Source organism: Nansenia antarctica (genome assembly GCF_963989245.1).
Source record: "Nansenia antarctica genome assembly, chromosome: 7".
In the NCBI taxonomy this organism is placed as follows: Eukaryota; Metazoa; Chordata; class Actinopteri; order Argentiniformes; family Microstomatidae; genus Nansenia; species Nansenia antarctica.
In genome coordinates this window covers 54,894,875-54,917,443 of record NC_137677.1, presented here as the reverse complement: position 1 = coordinate 54,917,443, position 22,569 = coordinate 54,894,875, and the positions used below count along the sequence as shown (strand labels likewise).

The window sequence follows — 22,569 nt, the reverse complement described above, 5'->3', positions numbered from 1 at the left end:
CAACATCCAATTGACATTTTTTTCTGTCATTTTTTTGTTGGTGCACCATAACTAAAAGTGGATTTACCCAATTCGGTGGAGACCCGAGGAACATCACAAGTTAACCAAGGGCCAATCCCAATTCACCCCTACGGCTTCGTTTTCACCCCTATGGCTTCGTTTTGCGCGTTTTCATGTCGGTGCTGTGTCTAATGTGACAGTAATTTCATTTCAGAGATGTACAATCATAAATCAATTATTACCTGTGGCGTTTGACAGCGGATGATGGTACACATGTAAAGTTATCTATCAAACGTTAGGCTGACTTGTACATGATGCGCATTTTGACCTATTTCCATGTAGCGGCATCCGCAATCTAATCCGAGCAGTTGTTATTATGTAATATTATTAATGGGTTGTATCATTCATTTAAATGCATTATAGACCTTTTCTTTATAACAAGCACAACAACAACAAAACATTATTATGCCGATGTGCTGTGTGTCTAACGTTACAAGCTGATTTGTGCATGACACGACTACATCTTAGTGGGATGCAAGACCAGCCTTACCCAAGGCCGTTACACCTGGCGGCACGACCAGGTGCTAAGGTGTCTAGCAGCAGTGCTGGAAAGTCAACGGACAAGTGTGAACGCCCTTCCTCCCCCGTCATCCCGGTGGCAGCCAGCACCATTTGTTCGGGAGGGTGAGGGTCAATCCAGCCTCACCACCATAAGACCAGACACTGGGCAGCTGGGCAGAGCACGGGACTGGAAGCTGCTGGCAGACTTGGACAAGAAACTCTGCTTCCCAGCTGAGATCGCATCCACCAACCTGCGACCAGACCTTGTGCTGTGGTCAGCCTCGCTCAAGCTCGTTTACATCATCGAGCTCACTGTGCCCTGGGAGGGTGCAGTGGAGGAGGCCTACGAGCGGAAGAGGCTGAGGTACACTGAACTCGCAGCAGATGCCCAACAACAAGGCTGGACAGCGAAGGTACGCCCAGTGGAAGTAGGCTGCAGAGGGTTCGTAGCCACCTCAACATCCAGGCTACTCAGGGAGATGGGAGTGCGAGGGAAGGCCCACCGGCAGGCAATCAAGGACCTCTCCAGGGCTGCTGAAAAGGGGAGCCAGTGGCTGTGGATGAAGAGAAAGGACTCGACCCGGGCGTTCAAATGAGCTGATCGCATCTAGGGAGTGAACCTGGGACGCTGGGATTCACTGCTGAACCCTCTGGAGGTGTCGTGGGCTTATCAGCGAAACATTCATGAAGGAGGGCGCCCACTTGACAACCCAAAGGATGCCATCGCTCATTTGAACACCACAGAGTCTCATCGGTGCCTTAAGTATGTATCTATCGAGGGATATCAACATCTAGTCCTACATAACAGATATGGAATGATTTTGGGATTCTTGACGACGAATTGTTCTGAGAAAGGTGCTTGGTAACATGATTTTTGGACAACGCTTTATGACTACTGATGGACTTGTGTGTATGTGGTGGCTGAGGATTGAGTCACGGGTATCTTTGGAGGAACATCGTGCGCTGACAGATCTGGTTAATACTCTGTGTTTTGGTTGGAGTCATTCATTGTCATTATTGCGATGTCCACAAAAAAGACATCGTTGACGTCTAAACACTACAGTATGTTGATAACAAACGAAAAAAGATGCTTATAGCACACGCAACAGAAATAAACACAGCTGAAGAAGGCATTGTGAGATGTGTGATTTCGCCGGCAACATATTAACGCGTCATCCGTACCGCGTCTATATAAACCACTGCTGATGACGTATCAGTCTTGAAGGGCTGTCCCATTTCATAGGGGTAGATTTAAACCCCTATGGCTTGTGGCTCTGTTCGAAGGCCTTGGCTCGAAATCGAGTCACACTCGAAAACGAGCCATAGGGGTAGAAAAGGGCATCGGGATTGGGCCTTGCTCTGCGAATGGGTTAGGTAATTAATTATGTTCTTGAATTTGAATAATGAGGTTAGGTAATCCAGGAGTTTATGCAGTAGGGCTTTATAAACAAAAGGGTGTAATGAAGAGATCTACAGGATTTGAACAAGGCCCAACCAACCATTGATGAAGTATGCAATGATGAGTATTAAAACTATCACCTGTGATAAATCGAAGGGCACTATGATAGATAGCATCCAAATGTACTGGCTGCTCCATTTTGGTCGATGATAACACCATAATCAGGCACTGGCATGAAAGTTGATTGCACAATCTGCTTTCTGCTGTTCAGGGAAAGGCTCGATCTATTCCTATAAAAGAAGCCCACCTTAAATCTAAAACATTTTTAACAAGCTCCTCTGTATGTTTTCTGAACGTCAAGTCTTTGTCAAACCAAATAAGTGGAGACATGCTAATGGGGGCACCACCCAAAGTACATAAGAATAAATCAGATACATTTTTCAGTGATTTGGTAAATTACACATATTTTTTCTTTCCAACATGAAGCACCAACTTCAGCCCACACATGGTCTCTGCAAGACAGCAAATGCAGACTGCAGCTCAAAAAGAGGCTGGTCAACTGTGGGGGCAATAGAATATAGTCCTCTGCATATAGATCAGGTTGTTACAATTAGGTGTAGTAAGCGGACCCAGGTGCGGTGCAGATAAATGGAGGCAGACGAGTAGGTAGTGGTACCAAACAAAAGGATCTTTACTTAAGGAAGTGCAGACAAAACAGGATACAATGGACTCAAGACTTGAAAACTAAAATGTCTCGAAAAACAGTACTAGTGCATTCTAATAGTTTACGTTCATGAAGCGACCAACAAATGGTGAAGACTAAGCAGAGAGTGAAGAGAAGTGAGGGTACATAAAGCATCAGTGACAATTACACACAGGTACAGGTGATAAGTTCTTGATGGCACAGTGGACGGTGGCAGGTGGCACAGTGGACGGCTGGAGGTTAGACACCTAGGGACTGCACTGTGACCCCCATCCATAACATCAGGTTATTGGTTGTTTAAATGTTTACATTATTATTATTATTATTTATTTTTTTGTCATTTAGAAGACGCCTTACTCCAACGCGACTTAAGCCCAATGCACACGGCGTGCGATTTTGTCGCACGACAACATTCAATTCTCAATTCACACCAATGAATGAATGAATGTGAATTACAGTCAATACATTTGACTAACTATCCCTGTGGGTGGAGTAATGAATGAGGAGTGAGTAGAGCAGGGTTTGCTCTGCAGGCATATGCCCTTATAAGATCCGTATACATTTGATTTCTCAGCCTATATTGGGCAGTGAATAGAATGCAATTCCTAACATTAAGAAGCCTATTTCAGAATATTGTACCATTTATTAATGGCTATTAACATTCCAATCATGAGAGCAGAGGGAGTGACTTCTCTCTCTGATATTGTACTGTACACTATGTTGTTTAAAAGATGTCCAAAAGCTTGTTGTTTGATAGGGTTATGTCAATTAAAGTGGATCAATTAAGACATATTATTGTGGCTTATATTTATTGAATTCAATAACAATATTGTTTTTGTGGGTACAGTACACATGTAGGTCTACTGTACAGCACTGTTGTCGCTACCTTATGAGATAACTGGATTACATTAGAGAAGATACATTTTCTTAGTCCCTTGCCTTTGGTCTTGTGATCTCCATAACTGAAATCCTTATGATCTGACACATCTTTGCTGCACCCATTACAGCTGCCCTATTGGCATTTCCCAGTCATTTTTTTAAAATAAGGAATGTGCTAAGTCTCTCTCTCTCTCTCTCTCTCTCTCTCTCTCTCTCTCTCTCTCTCTCTCTCTCTCTCTCTCTCTCTCCTCTCTCTCTCTCTCTCTCTCTCTCTCTCTCTTTCTCCCCCCCCCCCTCTCTCTCCTCCCTGTAAGCTTTGAATAGCTGAAACAGGGGCAGATTTAGCTTTGAGGTCTTCACAATGCCTACATTGTTTTGTGCACTGCTGTGAGAATAATGTCCAGGTCAGTTCAGGCAAGCTGTAAACAGTCCTAAAGCATGATCAAATAAAACCTTCACTGAGATAAACGAGTAAAGACATTTCATAATTACATTGAAAAGGAATAGACACATTGATAGCCTATGTGTGTCTTTACATTACAGTTATCTACGTCAAGAAACTTATCGTTGAGGCTAAAAATGCACTTATCAATAATCTTCTCACGCAGGACATGGCGACAAACTGTATTCACCCTTTGTTTCAGAAGAGAAAAAGTCAAATGCTCACACTTTGAGTCAGAAGTCTCTTAACAAGAGTGTTATTCACAGCCTTGCCCTCTAGTTCAGAAGGCAGGGCATTGGTCAACCTTACGATGTGGTCACTATCAGTCAAAAGTTAAGTGTCCTCTGTCTATCACACTGTGACATTCAATTGTGTTGTGTTCCTAGCATGTTTGGGAAGCTAGCATGGCTGGCACACAGGCTGTGCTCTTCCTGCCAGCCAGGGGATGTTCCAAGGATGGGGAAAGGATTCCATATGCCGTATGACCTTGCCCACAAAATTGCAACATAAATGCAGAGACCACATAACTTGGGAATCATGACTAATTAATGAACAGCCTTTTTGTTTAATCACCCACCAGGTGTTATTAGTCAGGATGACCATTAATATTTCAGAAGCCATTAAATGGCTTGAATCTGGATGAACAGTTTTCCATTTCATATGTCCTTTCTCCTCCAATATTTTTTTTGGCCCTCATCCTTTTCACTAATGAATATTGACAAGACTCATGGTGTGAGACAACGTTCACTTCCTCTCCAAGTTTTCTGATGGACCCTGAATTGGAGAAGCTACATTTTTTTGCAGTTCAGTGAACATAAAGGCATGAGGCGGTGACTCGACACATTAGCGTGCCAGTCCTACCGACCTCTTTGTCTGCCCGGATTTTGGAAGTTCATCTGTCCAACTGATTACGTTCACGGTTGACCTGCTGGCCAATCAAAATCCAAGTTCCAAATATTACATTTATTGCTTTCAAAGCCTCAAAGGCCTCCCTATTCTTACATTATAAGATGGATAGATGTCCCAAGACATAGAGTCCTCTTATGAATATAATTCAAGGCTTATAGCATAATGAATGATCAGTGGATCCACTACATCAGTCAAGCAACAGCATAGATCAACAGATTGAGTACTATTTCAGAAGGTGGACCTCCACAGGTGAATAGGCCTTTCTTCACAGATTTGCTATTCCATTTGAGTCGTTTATATAAGCAGAGATATTGATGACTGTATTGTAATTAAAATGTGAAGATATCAAAGCATTACAAAGCTGTACACACTATTGACTACCTTCCATCAGGCTTTAAAACACATGTTGTGTTTATGTGGCAATGATGGCATTTAGAGGATGTGGAACAACTGGAATGAAGGATAATATGTGTAATGGGCATGACCACTAGCATGTCAAATGTATTTTGTTTGTCTTGCCCTCTGGTAGCACCTGTGTGTGTTTTGTTTGTTTGTTTGTTTATCTGTTGCTTTCTTTTAGATTTTTTTTTTTTTTTTTTTTTTTTTCTGTTTGGTTTTGTTTTGTTTGTTGCTGTTTTGTTTTGTTGCTGTTTTTGTTTTATTTGGTTTTTCTGTGTTTTTTTTGTCTTATTTGCCCAGATTGTGATGTGGGTATTAATCTGTGTCTGTCTTTCCTGTTGGATGTTGTATTGTCCTAATCTCAAGAAAAATAATAAAAAATATTTGAGAAAAAAAAAAGCATGTCAAATGAACCCCCCTGCCTTGAGTCCTCTGGAGCGTGCTTTTGTAGAGACCTGTCCCTAAAGGGTGACGTAAAGGGTGGAGGGGACGAGAGGAGGGGCGCTGCACTGCACACACTTCTAATCCGTAACTCCGGGAATGGAACGGGGGAACAGCATTCAACTGGGACATCCCGAGCAGAGCTGATCGCACGGGGGTTACCGTCCGGCAGAACATTGGACTTATAGTGATACTGTCAGGGCATCGACACAATGGTGCTCTCAAAACGATACACAGCAGTTCATGTGACGTTTCTCTGTTTACTCCAATGGACTCTTATCTCATCCTTCAACCTTGATACCAATAATGTTCTCAGGAAAAACGGAGAGCCGGGCACTTTATTTGGATTCTCCCTAGCCATGCATCGGCAACTAAACCCCGATAAGAGGATGTGAGTGAAGCTTTTGGTTGTATTTGTTGTATAGTAGCCTATTTGTTTTGTGATATGTTCTAGGCTCCGATGAAAAGAGAACTTCTGTGTCCCCTAGCCTAACTCATAATTGTAGGGTTCATCACTTGACGCACAGTAACAGGTTCACCGACCAAAATTGCTATACTGTTCATCATTGTGGAGAGAGTTTGACATGGTGCTCTTTAAAAGTCATAATTTAATTGAAAGTTGACAAATGAATAGCATTGTAATCTCTCAAAATGTGTAAAGATAAAGGTAAATTAATTTACACCACCGTGGATGACCGCTGATATAACGATTTCACCATTATATTTGGAATACTATAATATAACACTTTAGATTTAGATGATTCAGCTAGGTTCTCGATGGTTTTCAATCAGAAACCCCAAGATTGTGTAGACCTGGGGCCTACGTTTTGAATGCATGTGGGGCCACATTGACGGAGTGATATTCAGTAGTGCGTGGTCCCAGTCATTGTGCTGAGAATGGCCTTTGACAGGGGGACCTTGCTACAAGTTAACAATGCCCAGCCTGAGGTAAGGAGCTTTGTTGGTGCAGAAATCATGCATGTTAATTGCATTTGTTCTAAAGAAAGTGACTCTATCCCCCAGAGAGGTTGAGATAGGGGGGCACTGAACATGAAATGGCAAGTTTGCTAACTTTTTACAGGAAGGCAAATACACAATGGAGGTATTTGTCATTTAAATGTCCCTTTTTAGTGACGTTTTTTTGTGTGAAATCATGACACAGCAATGTATTACATTAATTATGCAATCATTACAAGTTGTGTTCTGTCAAATGGTAAAACTTATTGAAATAGAATAGTGTATAATTAGCCTATTTACATAAACCACTTCATGACTTCCTTCTCTTAACTCTCATCAGTTGACTCAGACATTATGCCTACAGGGTCACTTTCACTTAATCCTCTAGATTCTCGCCCTTTTTTCCAAGAGCTTCCTGTAAAATAGTTCCTTAAAGACATGGTTATATTTTAATTTCACACTGTTTACATACTGTACCTTCAAACTTTCTGCAATATGGCAATGATAATAACTATTCACCTGTAAATGTACATTCTTTAAAAGTGGTATAATGTTTTTCCAACAGTGAGAGAGGATAAGTGTGACATGAGTGAAGAGGTAAATGATTGGTTTAGAATGGAAGTGGCAGAGATCCAGACACAGGGATGTTATACTGTCATATAGCTGTGTGTACAATTAACATTAAGGGAAATGTGTAAACATGAAGTGCAGTGTCAAGAGAAAAACACTCAGTATTTTCCTCTACTCAGCATTACTAAAGTCTCAAACTCTTCACCTGAGCTGAATAGGTTGGCATACCTGACATTGAAGGATTATTACAAATTATGTATTAATTATGTATTATTGTTACACACTAATTATTAATAATGGTAATGAATAAATAGGAACTCCATATACAATGTGATTCATTTCCTGTGAGCAGCCCTGAGATGTCAGAAAAGTTGAGGTTAGTGGAATGAGCCAGCTTGTAACCAAACCATGCCTCACATGTGTGTGTTGGAGCTACCTGCCAGTACAACAGGGGGGTGGGGATGGAGGCTGCATGTCAGAGCCTGTCACATCCACACACAAGCCAGGGTGAGCATCAACAAGATAGCACTCATTGGGTGGCAGCCAGCATAGCAGCCAAAGGCCACTCGCTGTAGCACGTTGGAGATGCAGAGGCCGAGCCTGCAGTGATAACAATTTAAGGATTCCTTAGATCCCTTAGATTGCCCTTCTTTGAGGAATGCAATCTAAATGTTGAGTTGACTGCCTTGTTATGTTAACCTCCCAGGATAGTCAGATCTCAGTGTTGTTATTAACAGATTTATTGAATGTTTATAAAATACTGGAGATATATGTTTTCATATTTCACCAAAATAAAAGTAAAAATGTTTGTACTTCAAAAAAACTAAACAAAAACGTAACTGTAAATCATTGGTTGAACATGTTAATGTTTTACTTGTATGTTAATGTTTTACATGTTTGTGTTTTTTGTTGACCAAGATAGAAGTTCAAGAGAAGATGAAATGTAGCCAAAAACAGCAGTCTCCAAAACAGATAGTGAATTTCATGATGTGGGCAAACAGAAGCTTGGAATGTCTCACGAGCCTGACAGTTGGCAGTCTCCCAGTAAAACTCAAAGGGAGGTTAACATTCTCTTGAATGGGCAAAGAGACAGAGACTGATTTATCGACAGAAATAGAAGGCTCTGGGGCTGAAAGCAACCGCTACAAACTCTCTGGGTCAGATTTACTAGACAATTCCACTGCTGAAACATTTGCACCTGTTAGTCTCTGGTAGGAAGTAGAGAAAGGAAGTAGAAAAAGGCAGTTTCATGGAATGGTTTTGCTTTTGTTTTTAAATTCTCAACTTTGTATTTATTTAATTTTTACAAGCTAAGAGGACCTCTGCTAGGGGGAGATAGATTTTTTACTTTTTGACATTTTCTTCTCCCTGTTGTGTTCCTGTCTTACACTGGTTGAACTAAAGAATACTTTTGTGAGACGAACTGTGTTTCTTTTAGGACTCTAAAGTTAAATCAGACTAGCATAGAAACAGCATTCTAGGATTTTGTGATCTCAATTATAAATCCTCATGTGACCTGAGATCATCAGCAGACCGAGTGAAAGCTCAGTTGAGCACACAGATAGTTAATGTGCAACCCTGCTTAACATAAAGCTGTGATGTACATTAACCAGGTGTCTCATTACACTGCTCAGGAAACCAGGAGGCAACTCTAATATTTGTGTGAAACCCACTGAATGTCTCACTGAATCTGTCTGCACACATGTTTTGCAGGTCGGTGCTCTGGAGCAAACTTAGAACTGTCCAGATTATCAACACAATGTGCTTTGAAATATGAATGAAAATAGTAGTTACACATCTTATCGGCTAATTTACTGCCTATTCCTTTTACTGAGTGGCCACATCATCTTTAGTAGAGTGTGGGCAGGAACTTCTATGTATGATAAAGCTCATAAAAGTTGATGTGATGAGCTGGCCAGCTGCTTATTGTCGCAGCAGCAGGTGTGGCTACAAACAGTAACAAGGCTAATTTCCTCACTGTCCCAATTAAGCCAAAGTGATACTCCATTATCCTCCTCCTGTGGTTAGATAACCTTCTGTGGAGACATGGCTGTGCATGTTCTTTCAACCACAAGTGGTATACTGCTGCTGGTGTCTCTGCGCACATGTAAAACAGAATCAGTGCTGTTAAAAGACTTCCATCTAATGTGAATGAGGTTAATCATTATGTTACTGTATCTGTGAAACTCCCCAATGGTTCCATTGAAAGCACAAATTCGTTTTTAATGCGAAATGCTGTTATTCTGTGGCCCACTGAAGACCCTTCCTTCCTTCTATTCATATAGTTTCCTGTGGAATGGAGGGGATAAGTTGAGATGCACCTTTTTCCATTTGACATATTGAACATAAATGCATCCTCTCGAAAACAATGAGGAGGATACTTCCTCCATGAATAGCTCTGTGGGTCGATTTTGTGGTTGGGATATATTCACAGTGAAACCAGAGGATAGGCTATCTGATTGGACATGCCAAGCCATCTGAGCACATGTATCCCAATAGATAGAAAAAATATTCTATTCTCATACTCTAGGTCTAAGACGTCTTTGTGTCACATCTAGCACGTTTTCGTTGTTTTATCTGAGCTACTGGATCAGCTGAACAGGATTCATGCTTTTTAAATCCAGCCTGTCTAATTCATGCAGTTCCCTGGTGGGTGTGGAACAAGCCAACCTCCTCAGGCTAGTGCCAAGTACGGTAGTAGTGTGGGTAAACTGCCACAGCGAGAACAGCTGCAGGGGTTCTGGTGGCTCTGAGTGCACAGCTGTGGGGACATCCACAGCACATCTGTGAACAAAGGCCAGTGAGGTCACTGCTGTGTGTATATATGTACCCAGTTTGGCCGCAATTCAATTGTACTCTATAATGAAAAGCAGGCTGCTTGCAGATGTGCCATGCTTTGACGCTACTTTGTTTGTGACTGTAGGTTCAAACCACTGTCTTAATTAGTATACTATTTGGTAGGAGCAGTAACATAATAACATGACATAACAATTTAATGTAGGATTGATTTTAGTTGTGGTAACTAACTGTAGCTAAATTGTATGTTAGTCAGGACTTTCCTATTACACATAGGTGTGTGCAACCCTCATAGACAGGTGTTTTCTTTAGGTGAGTACAGTGTACACATCCTTTGAGACAATAATATAGCAGTTCATGTGAGATGCATACAGTATTGCATACAGCACTGTCCTGAAAATGTTACGTCCTGAAAAGTGAATGGCCCTAAGGAAAGTTAATTTGTGCCGAGTTTAACAAAGATTGATCTTGTATACAAAGAGTTTCATTTTACCAAGTCGGGTAATGTTACATGTTCCCTTTACATCACAAGTGCTCCCATTACCTTTCTAGGGTGTTCATTCTGTATACTGTACTATATACTGTACCCAGACCAGAGGGAAGAAAGCCTTGCACAAAGCTCCTAACTCCCAGCAGCAGTTTGCAGCAATTTCCCACTGGTGGTATCCAAACTAACAAAGCCCTACTTGGTTTAATTATTAAGTATTTGCTGTATTAGTCCAGTTTATCTCCATCGGAAGCTGAGTGGTGATTAATATGACAAGAGGTTAAACTGTGTGTGTCCATCAGTCGAAAGATGACATTTCTCCCTGAGGGCTGAACAGCTTGTTTTTCATGTGTCCACCAGACTTGGGACGCAATGGAAGGAGTATTGCATGTAAATGTAAATGTCACTCTTCAGTGACGTGCCAAATTCTACAACGATCACTGAGACGCCCTGATGTGAACTTTAACTTGCAGATACAAGCCCCTATTCTGTGTGTTGCTAACTCTGCACATATATGTTGTTTCCAACTGCATCGGCTCTATGGGTTTGTTCTCTTAGGCTTCAAGTGAGGGTGCGATAAAATACTTCCATTGCAATAAACTAATGGTGAATGATTTCCAAAGTCCTCAACTATCTGCAGTCATTGTATCTTGTCCGAAGTGCAGGCTTTTCAGCTGCGCTGTGAAATTGAAGTCCAAATCTTTGTATTTACTCTGCTCGTATTTGCATTTCACTGGCTGTTGATTGAGGGGAGGGGACAGAGTTTGGGCTTCGTTCTGCCCCTTTCCCTCACACTTCCTCTGGGGGAGTCCTTGTTTGGTAAATGAAGGACCATGACACTAACCAAGGAATCAATAGGTGGTTTACAGAAGAGCCTTTGGAATCATGCAGAGTAGAGGAAGAGGGTGGAGACAATTCCCTATCCTTTCAGGAAACACAGTTACCATTGGGTTACCACCACCACTGTGGTCCTCTTTCACCCACCTACTGTAGTACCTATTCCCATTCAGTAGCCCCCTTGTGTTACTGTGGAAAGTCCTGATTGTATTATGTTTTTCTAATAGCCTTACATTGCCAAACATGCTGCATACTGTTTGATATTATCACCTAGATTAAATGATTCTCACGCTGGTCCGTCTGATGATGTTTTTCTCAGGATTTCCTAGTGTGGGCTCTCACTGTCCAGCCTGGAAAATGTGACCCAGACAGGTCCTGCCTGGTCAATGTTTTTTTCACTGTGGTTGTTCAACAATGAGCTGCCTGTTTGTTGCCCTTTTTATACAGAAAAGTTTTTTCATTTACTGAAGTGCCATGCACAGCCAAGTCCTAAAAGCCTCGCTAGGATTGAAAAGTTTAATCAGTCAGCCATAGGTCTTATAAAGGATTGTTGCATACATTAAAGTCCAAGTGGCTCTGCTAATAATTCAAGCCTGAACATATTCATGTCCCCCTGTGGTTGTTAAGACAAAGGGGGATTATTTTGTGATTGAAGTCAACACACACTTCTCATGAGCTGTGGTACAGTGGTGCATATTGGGCACTAGGCAGGGGAACCGAGACGCAGACAATCTAATTGGGAGCATATTCAGTAATGTGATTCTCCTGTACAACATTTAGCTCACTGACCACAACTTATCTAATAGATTCCTCCAAAATAGAGTACTTCACTGAGTCACCCGGTTGAAATACAAGAAAATGGTCTTTCATTGTGGTTCCATCTTCAAAAGCTGGGCAAAACTGCACTGCTATGAAGTACTGAGATGTTATTTCAGTGTTATTACAGACAAAGGCATGTTAACAATTTCCTGCAGATACAGGGATAGTATTATGCTGTCCATTTGTATAGACACAAATCCATGGATACAGTATGTTTGCTAGTTTAACATGGCCTTAATGAATATACCATTATTAAGTGTCTTGGGTTGTCAAGGCGCCTGCATTGAATTCAGTCCATATCCAGTCATTATGAATTATTGAATATGACAGCTGTTATATAGGATCTACCAACAGCTCAGACATCTGCTGTGGTCTACTATTGTATATTGTATTGTATATTCATCCTGTGACTCTACTGCTTGTCTCAAGATGAGATGGGTTCCAACAGTAAGAAGGTAAACATATCCTAATCATTTTGTGTTTCATGTTTTTACAGACTGTTGATTGGCGCACCTCAAGCCAAAGCACTGGCCAACCAGAAAGCCAATGTCACTGGAGGCCTTTACAAATGTGATGTCACCACCCACACTAATGACTGTGACCGCCTTGATTTTGACAATGATGGTGAGATGTTTCTTCTATTCCTCCTGCCTCTCTTTCCCTTACAAAGTATGGGGTTTAGCTGCCGGAAGATAAGACATGGAAATTAGACATATTAAGACATGTTAAGACAAAGCATGAATCAATGTTATATACCCACTCTACTTGTTGATTTCCAACAGAGGATGTGAGAGTCGAGAACAAGGAGAACCAGTGGATGGGTGTGACGGTTCAGAGCCAGGGACCCGGGGGAAAGATTGTGGTAAGCTGCATGGCTGTGGTACTGACTTGGGCCATAGTGCTTTGTCATGCACTAAACCTGTCATGTCGACTAGTAGCTTTGTGTAAGATGTTTCACAAGAGTACCTGGAATGGATTTTGGATGGATTTAGATTTTCACATGATTCTACTGACTTATCATTGCAGACCTGTGCCCATCGCTACCAGAAACGCTTGTTCGTGGACACCCCTCAGGAGTCTCGTGACATCACGGGGCGCTGCTACGTTCTGAGTCAGGACCTGACCATCGATACGTCATCTGACGAGGACGGTGGGAACTGGAAGTTCTGTGAGGGCAGAGCCAGAGGACATGAGAGGTTTGGCTCCTGCCAGCAGGGCCTGGCTGCCACATTCACCAAGGACTACCATTACGTGGTGTTTGGAGCACCTGGCGCCTACAACTGGAAAGGTACACTGGCCCACTGGCACCATTTGCAGTTTGCTCCCAGCCTTTGTCCTGCACTCTTGATGAGCGAGTGAGTACAGGTGTGCTCACTCAGGCCGTCACCATGGCGATAGGAAGGGGGGAAGGGAAATAACCTGGGGATAAAGACAGGAAAGGGTTAGAAAAAACACTACGGCCGTAACCCCCCCCCCCATACCCCATGTGTTTAGGACTCACAGTTATGTTTATAAGGAATGGCACTGATAAGAGCTTGTATTGTTGTTGCTGTTGTTGCATAGACAGTATGTAGGCAGGCATCTCCATATCATGCAAATCCAATACTATTTTCTTTCTGGATGAAGCATACATTCATCTTTTATTTTTGCTTGGGTCATTAAATATTCTGTGTTACAAGAAAAGTTGAACTTTTCGTACCAATTGTTTTGTATCATCATATTTGTCCTTCATATTTCATATTTTCTTAACTCAAACCTCGTATAGTACATTCACTTCTTCTTTAGCACCATTCCATAAACATCTCCTCCACCCGTCACTCTCTACCCTCCAGGTGTTGTACGAGTAGAGCAAAAAAACAACACCCTGCTGGAAATGGGATTCTATGACGACGGCCCTTATGAAGTTGGAGATGAGAACCTACTGGATCCGGATCTAGTGCCTGTGCCTGCTAACAGTTACTTAGGTGGGTGTCTGATAAAGATTGAGTCTGAACCCTGACTTGTGTGAGCTGTGTTCTGTGTACTCAGGTATCCTGTTCATGACCAGCTTATCTGCTTCCAACCCTGATCAGTTTCTGTATAAGTCGCCCCCTCCGCAGGTCAGCACTGACGGAGCTCTAGATGTGATGAGCAATAGCTATTTAGGTTTGTGACCTCTTAGATGCCTGATAAAATATCCTCAAAAATCATCCCATCTTCATGGTGGCATGAAGATGATCTCCATCCATCCTTCAGGAAGAACGCATTACTTTGACATAATGCTTGAATGTATTGCACTGCTTAAAAGAATACACGTGTGCATAAACCTACATATTTTTAAAACATGTTTGCCTCCATTTTAATGTATGTTTTGGGAATTTCATTGGTAGTCAGGTGGAATTGCTTTCCCAACTGTTTAATTTCATATGTTGTGAACATTTTTGTTTTGCATCATAATTTCATCTTCATTAAATTCTTCCTCATGTATTCATAAAGGATCAATGCAGTATATCATGAATAGTGTCAGGAGATATTACCTGATTCCTCATATTTCATTTTCCAGGATTCTCCCTTGATTCTGGGCATAGCATCACCAAGGGGCATGGCCTGACAATTGTGTCTGGGGCACCGAGGGCGAATCACTGTGGGGCTGTGGTCCTTCTGAGGAAAGAGAATGAAGCGTCCACAAGGCTCTCCCCAGAGTTCGTCCTAGAAGGACCAGGACTGGCCTCCTCCTTCGGATACGATGTAGCTGTTGTGGACCTGAACGGAGATGGGTACGTGACACTATTCACTCCCACTCCCAATCTCCAATTGTACAGTAGCTAACCCCTACAACACAGTAACCATTTTAAATAGGTTTTGAGGATACAGTGACATAGTTGTTAGCTTATTAGTGATTGAAGAAAAATGAATAAAATTGTGAATTGTTCATTTTTGAAACAGTTGAGTGAGATTTGTTGGTCCGTTTTACACTTATGTTGCAAACTGGTTGTTTCATGTTGTATCCTAGATGGCAGGATATTGTTGTGGGAGCCCCTCAGTTCTTCCTGAAGGATGGAGATATTGGAGGGGCTGTCTATGTGTACATCAACCAGGCAGGAAAGTGGGACAAGGTCACCCCACTCCGTCTGGATGGAGCCAAAGACTCAATGTTTGGATTGGCTGTGGAAAACATTGGGGACATCAATCAGGACTCATATGAAGGTGGGCAACTGGCATCTGTGCTTGATTATGGCCTTTTATGCTATACTTGTCTCTTTCTGGGGTGGCTGTGACTCAGGAGGTAGAGCCGGGCTGGCTACGTGTCGAGGTGTCCTTGAGCAAGACACTGAAACACAAATTGCTCCCAATGAGCGGGCCGGCGCCTTGCATGGAAGCTTGCCGCCATTGGTGTGTGAATGTGTGTGCGAATGTGTGAATGAGGGGCCATAGTAAAGCGCTTTGGAATAAGGCTCTATATAGGTGCAGTCCATATTTCTAAATCAAGTCCTATAGCTAAGTTGTCTTCTCTGTTATAGACATTGCTGTTGGAGCTCCGTATGAAGATGCCGGTGCAGGAAAGGTTTACATCTACCATGGCTCTGCCAAAGGAATCAACACAAAGGCTGCACAGGTTGGTTTCTTGGAGCTTTATTGGTCAAGGATAGGTACATTAACCATTGAAACCATGAAATTACTATGAGCTGATATACATACAGTAGACTTTCATGGCTCTGTTTTGTTGTTAGTAATAGTAACCGATCTCTGTTTGATTTCAGGTCCTTGAGGGAAAACACAACAACATCAGGTTATTTGGGTACTCTCTGGCGGGGAACATGGACATGGATAAGAATAACTATCCAGATCTGGCCATCGGCTCTCTCTCCGATTCAGTTCTCATTTATAGGTAAATATCTATTGATAATTAGAATTATCTTGTCAGCCATTACCATTCAGTTATAACCTTACATTCATTGTAAGACAATACTGATATTTCAACTTCTCTTTTAAGGGCAAGGCCAGTCATTAGCATCAAGAAAGATGTCAAAATTACTCCAAAGGAAATTGACTTCACAAAGAAAACCTGTGGCAATAGTATATGGTAAGATGTTAATGAGATTTGATGACTACATATTTGAAAATACTTATGACATATTTATCACTTAATATGATCCACTTGATGTCCATAGCTTGACTGTGGAGGCATGCTTCACCTACAAAGCAAACCCTGCATCCTACAACCCAAAACTAAGTAAGTCAAATGTACCCTTCCCAATTGCATAGTATTCTCGTCTGGAAATAATGCCAACAGCTCTTATGTTCTGTACGTTTTTCTTACAGCTATCACCTATGCATTTGGGGCTGAGGCGGATCGCAGGAAGCAAGGCCTGCCCTCCAGGGTGGTGTTCCTAAACAAGTCCGACACTGACCAAGACTTCCAGTCCACTGGAACCCTGGACCTCCGCGGGCAAAACAAGAGAGCATGTATCAAGACCAAAATCAGACTTCAGGTATTTGCTCATCCTCTAAAGCTTTTCAAGTTGTAGAATAATATAGATAATTTGGATTTATCATGGCCTGCTCATCATGGTTGTTCTATTGTCTTTTTGCAGGACAACATCAGGGACAAGCTGCGTGGTATTCCTATTGAAGTGTCAGTAGGAATCCAGGGTACAAAGCGTCAGAAGAGGCAGAGCTCCCTCCCTCATCTTGTACCTGTTCTTGACTCCTCCCAGCCCAGCAAGGTCGTCACTGAGGTAACCGTGATGCTTCAAAGATGTTGTTGCAGATGTTCAATGATTTAATTGAATGTCTAAGGTGAATTGGAATTCAGTATAGTTTACAATAGATCCACTGTCAGATGCATTTAAAAAAAAAAAGTTGATTGTATGCATTGAATTCTGTTGCAGGTCAACTTCTTGAAGGAGGGGTGTGGGAAAGACAATGTTTGCCAGAGTAACTTACAACTCACCTACAAATTCTGCTACAAAGAGACCAACCAAGATGTGTTTCACCTGCTACCTACTGAGTATGAACAGGCAATTTCAGTACTGATATGTTTAGTGAAGTCCTTGGAAAAAGTGGAAAAAGTGAATTGGAGGGTGTGGCATTGGTTTATTTATTTTTTCTTATGTAGTGAAAATGGCCTACCAGTGATCTCCCTGAGTGATCAGAAGGACATAGCTGTGGAGGTAATGGTGAGGAACATGAATGGAGATGACGCTCATGAGGCCAAGCTGGTGGGGATGTTCCCCAACGCTCTCTCATTCTCCGGCTTCCGCTCGCAGAAGACTACGGTATGGAAGTCAAGTCACTGGTCAGATACACAATTAACAATTCATCTACCAATAAATTAATCAATCGATCAGTCAATCCATAACATTACAATGGGTTCTTGTTTTTCAGAGGGAAAAACCAGTGTTCTGTTTAGCCAATCAGAATGGTTCCCAAACAGAGTGTGAACTGGGGAATCCGTTTAAAAGAGATTCAGAGGTATTTTTTGTAAAGAAAAAAAATCCTATTATAATCTTTTATTGAGTATGGAAATGAATTAAACTGAAAACATTTTCTTTTCAGGTTACTTTCTACATAATCTTGAGCACTGCTGGAATCTCTCTAAACACTACAGAAATTGACATTGACCTGCAGCTTCAAACGTAAGTAGCACTACAGATTTTGAATAGAATTGAGTGATGGTTTTAGTGGCTTCGCAGGACCACCGACAATTGTCATGTATACCATCCCCCAAAAGTCTGGGTCCACCATACAGGTCCGGCAATGTACTTTCCCACTGAAAAATGGCAATAAAATAATAAACAGGATTATACTTTTCATAAAAATATATAATTTGTCTCTGTTCCTTGACTTTCACCTTTTCATTCAGGACCAGCACTCAGGAAAAGATGGGCATTGTGAAAGCAAAGGCCAAAGTAGTTATTGAGCTATTACTTTCGATTACAGGGTAAGTAGTACCACATCGTTTTTAAGATCAGTTGATCTAACCTTTAATCTTATTGTTGATCTGTGATCATACATCAGTTAGATACTATACAGTTAGATGTAGTAGTAATTTAATACATGGTTTGTATTCCACCAGGGTGGCAAGACCCTCACAGGTGTATTTCGGAGGTGAAGTGAAAGGAGAGAGCGCCGTCAAGACAGAGGATGAAATTGGCAGTTTGATTGACTACGAATTCAGGGTAAATATGATCACCATCTCCAATCTCAGCTCCTCAAAATCAACTGATTTTGAGTTTCATCACTTCCTATTCCTATTATTCCTGTTTCATTACGATTCATTCATTGTGAATATTCAAAATGGAATATTGTGGAAAAGTTCTTTATTTTCCGTAATTTATTTCAAAAAGTGAAACTTTCATATATTCTAGATTCATTACACATAAAGTAAAATAAAACATTTGTTTTAATGTTGATGATTACAACTCATGAAAATACAGTATCTCAAAATATTAGAATATTTAAAAAAGACCAATCAAAAAAAGGATTTATACTACAGAGAAGTTTATAATTCTGAAAGGTATGTTCATTTATGTACTCAATACTTGGTCGGAGCTCCCTTTGCATCATCTACTGCATCAATGCGGCGTTAGTCAGTGGACCAAAGTCCTCTTTTCAAATGAAAGTAAATGTTGCATTTCATTTGGAAATCAAGGTCCCAGAGTCTGGAGGAAGAGTGGAGAGGCACAGAATCCAAGTTGTTTGAAGTCCAGTGTGAAGTTTCTACAGTCAGTGATGATTTGGGGTGCCATGTCATCTGCTGGTGTTGGTCCACTGTGTTTTATCAAGCCCAGTCAATGCAGCCGTCTACCAGGAGATTTTAGAGAACTTCATGCTTCCATCTGCTGACAAGCTTTATGGAGATGCTGATTTCATTTTCCAGCAGGACTTGGCACCTGCCCACAGTGCCAAAACTACTAGTAACTGGGTTAATTACCATGGGATTACTGTGCTTGATTACCAGCTCAGTGGCCTTGCGGTTAGAGTGTCTGCCCTGAGAATGGGAGGTTGTGAGTTTGATCCCTGGGCGAGTCATACCAAAGACTATAAAAATGGTACCCGACGCCTCCCTGCTTGGCACTCAGCATTAAGGGTTGGATTGGGGGTAAGACCCTGCGACATACCAGCGTCATGTCCAGGGGGTGTACTTGTATATCAAGCCGCCTCGCGCTACGGAAACAGGAGATAGGCCCCTGCCCTATGGGCCATTAGAGAACCATCGGTTCTCAAGGCTACTTACTTACTGTGCTTGATTGGCCAGCCAACTCGCCTGACCTGAACCCCATAGAGAATCTATGGGATATTGTCAAGAGGAAGATGAGAGACACTAGACCCAACAATGCAGAGGAGCTGAAGGCCGCTATCAAAGCAACCTGGGCTTCCATAACACCTCAGCAGTGCCACAGGCTGAATGCCTCCATGCCACACTGCATTGATGCAGTAATTTGTGCAAAAGGAGCCCCGACCAAGTATTGAGTACATAAATGAACATACTTTTCAGAAGGTCGACATTTCTGTGTTTTATAAATCCTTTTGTTGATTGGTCTTGTGTAATATTCAAATATCTTTTACGGAAAATAATGAACTTTTCCACAATATAATATATTTTTGAGATGCACCTGTATATCCCATCTCCTTCATGCCATTATCAGGATCAGAATCAGAATTGCTTTTATTACATCCGATGTACAGCAACACAAGAGTACAATCCTTAGGCTTAGGTTCTTCGACATTGGAATTGCAGCAGGATACAAAAAGCATATTGTTATTATTAAATAACATTACATTGATTAATTAAATAATATTATTTGATGTATATTATTAAGCATATTGATATTTTCCCCCCAGTTAATCAATTTGGGTAAGCCACTAAAGTCCTTTGGTACAGCCTCTTTGAACATCCGATGGCCTAAAGAGAATGTAGATGGGAAGTGGCTGTTATACCTGGTGAAGATCAGCACCAGTGGTCTGGAGGAGATGCCCTGCTCCCCAGTGTCTGAGATCAACTCTCTCAAACACATCCAGGTAATGTGTTATCTAACAAAAGTTTTCCTATCCCATATGAGTTTGCCATAAGGTTAAACGATTATAGAGATACTTTAAATTAAATTCTGATTTGAATTGCACTCATTTGTGTTCATGTATTTTCAGGAGTCCCCATCCAGAACAAAGCGTGAAGCTGGAGAAAGAAAAACCTCTGGAAGCAAATTCTCTTTATTATCAGACCAAAGAAAGCACAAGATTTTGGCAAGTTTACTTTTCCTTTCATTTAAAAAAAAAAAAAGGACGACAATGGAAGCATGGTTTTTAAAATATATATATTTTCCCTTCAGACATGTGGCAATGGCTATGATGCTAGATGTGTGGACATCAAGTGCCCCCTACAGGGCTTGGACAGCAATGCAGTGATTGTTCTGAGATCCCGTCTCTGGAACTCCACATTCCTTGAGGTGAGACACAAACATGTTGCACAACTCAAAATCTGTTTTCAGCTCCTACAGTTATTTGACGAAATGAACATGCATTTCAGAGTACGCCCTAACACTGTGTACTATTGGAATCTTTTGTTTTTAAACAGAATTATGCTTCTCTGAATTATCTTGACATCATTGTTAAAGCTTCACTCAGCCTGGATGCTCCTGCTGAGAACATGATTCTCAGGAACGCTGAGACTCAGGTGAGTACTCAAGAATCCTTGACAGTAATTTCAGTTCACTCACAGTGAGTTCATGTGTGGTGGCGGCAGCTCTTTCACACCGTACCTAACTTTTCATAATTGTATATACTTTCTCCAATGTCTTCCGGTGCTCATGCAGGTGAGAGTCACAGTGTTCCCAGAGAAGGCTGTTGCCCAGTATGGAGGAATTCCATGGTGGATCATCCTGGTGGCGGTTCTGGCTGGCATTTTGATGTTGGCATTGCTAGTGTTTATACTCTGGAAGGTAAGCATCGTCTGCAGTCCCCACACATCTATTGTACCAGCATTACTAGTAACGGTAAAACTCTGGATTAAGCTACAGTATTAGTAGAAACTGGGCATTTCTCCTCATCTTTGCAGGAACAAGTCACATTTTCAACCATATCTTATACACCTGATTGTATTCACATTTGCAGTGTTACATAATATCTCAGTTCTTATACTGTTCCCAATGATTCACAAACCTTGCTCCCCTTTAGTGTGGTTTCTTCAAGAGAGCACCAAAAGACCAGTATGATGCAGCCTATCACAAGGCTGAGATCCTTGTTCAGCCCTCTGACAAAGAGAAACTGACTACCGAGGCATAGTGCCTGATCTCGGCACTCACCCGGGGTAAAATGGACATTGCGGTACCTTAAGTCAGCATGATGTGTGGGCTTAACAAAGACTAACTCACTTTTGCTTTAAATGGAAACGCTTTTCTGCCAGTGCAACTTCTCTCTCAAGGGAAGAAATTCGAATGGACACATAAATGTACAAAATATAATATTCTATTTATTGGAAATCATCTAATTGATTTGATTTGATAATATTTGGTGCTCAAATATTTGTGCATCTATGTGTTTTTGAATTTAGTCAGTATTTAATGCTGTAGATTTCCAATTTGCAATCATTGCATTTTCCTTTTCTTCAAGCCTATCAACGCTCTTGTTCCAGAAGTCTTTCTAAAATTCTTACTTGTGCTGCACTCTTAAAGTTCTTGGTATTTCTAGGTTACTGCTTTACCAGCCTGACTGTTTGGATATGCTATGTTGATACTACTCTTCCCATGCGAAGCATGCTTTTACTCAAAACTCCTCGCTGAAATCTTCTCTCACTTTCTTGAGCATTAAGTGTGTAACTGAGCATGGTATTTGTATGTGTGTCAAGTCAATATAGGCCTTATTTCCACTAATGTTCCTTTGACTTCTACTTTCCAGTGTGGATTTTTCAAACGTTCCAAACATGATGACAGCATTCCAAGATACCATGCTGTACGGATAAGAAAAGAGACTCGTCAGTTTAAAGATGGGAAAGCCAAGCTTGACTCCTTTGAGAAAAGGCAGTGGATGACGAGCTGGAATGAGAATGAGAGCTTCTCCTGAGACAGTCCTGACTGTTGGGATGTTTTTGATGACAAGAATCTCCTGTTTTTCTAAACATGTCAAATCACGAACATATTGATCCTGTTTCTTTATTTTGCGGTCTTATCGCCACTGACTGCAGTTGAGAAACAAACGAGAAGATACCTTTTCTGTTCTCTCTAAGGATTCTCAGATGAACATGTGTCCTAGTTGAAGAAATGAGAAGCATTACTTCTCATCTTTGGTTAGAGACAGGAAAAGGAAAAGTATCCAATTGGGATTTCCATCACTCCTCGCCCATTGCTACAGTATTTCAATATGATAAATTGAGTTTCATTCAATGTTTAGCT

At 41.4% G+C, this 22,569-nt stretch overlaps 1 protein-coding gene across 1 annotated transcript; it reads left to right on the top strand.

The window, feature by feature from the left end:
• Positions 1–5,917: 5,917 nt before the first annotated feature.
• itga6a (integrin, alpha 6a) lies at positions 5,918–22,210 on the top strand. Its single transcript, XM_080537076.1, has 26 exons — positions 5,918–6,124; positions 12,696–12,823; positions 12,982–13,061; positions 13,226–13,487; positions 14,032–14,163; positions 14,742–14,955; positions 15,192–15,385; positions 15,700–15,794; positions 15,940–16,067; positions 16,173–16,262; positions 16,351–16,412; positions 16,502–16,671; positions 16,774–16,917; positions 17,071–17,189; positions 17,298–17,457; positions 17,567–17,653; positions 17,738–17,817; positions 18,045–18,122; positions 18,258–18,360; positions 20,027–20,203; positions 20,330–20,425; positions 20,512–20,628; positions 20,757–20,855; positions 20,995–21,120; positions 21,356–21,488; positions 22,076–22,210. Exons 1-25 carry the CDS (start codon positions 5,946–5,948, stop codon positions 21,461–21,463), a joined length of 3,228 nt encoding a protein of 1,075 aa, XP_080393202.1. The 5' UTR covers positions 5,918–5,945; the 3' UTR covers positions 21,464–21,488; positions 22,076–22,210.
• The last annotated feature ends 359 nt before the right edge of the window (positions 22,211–22,569 follow it).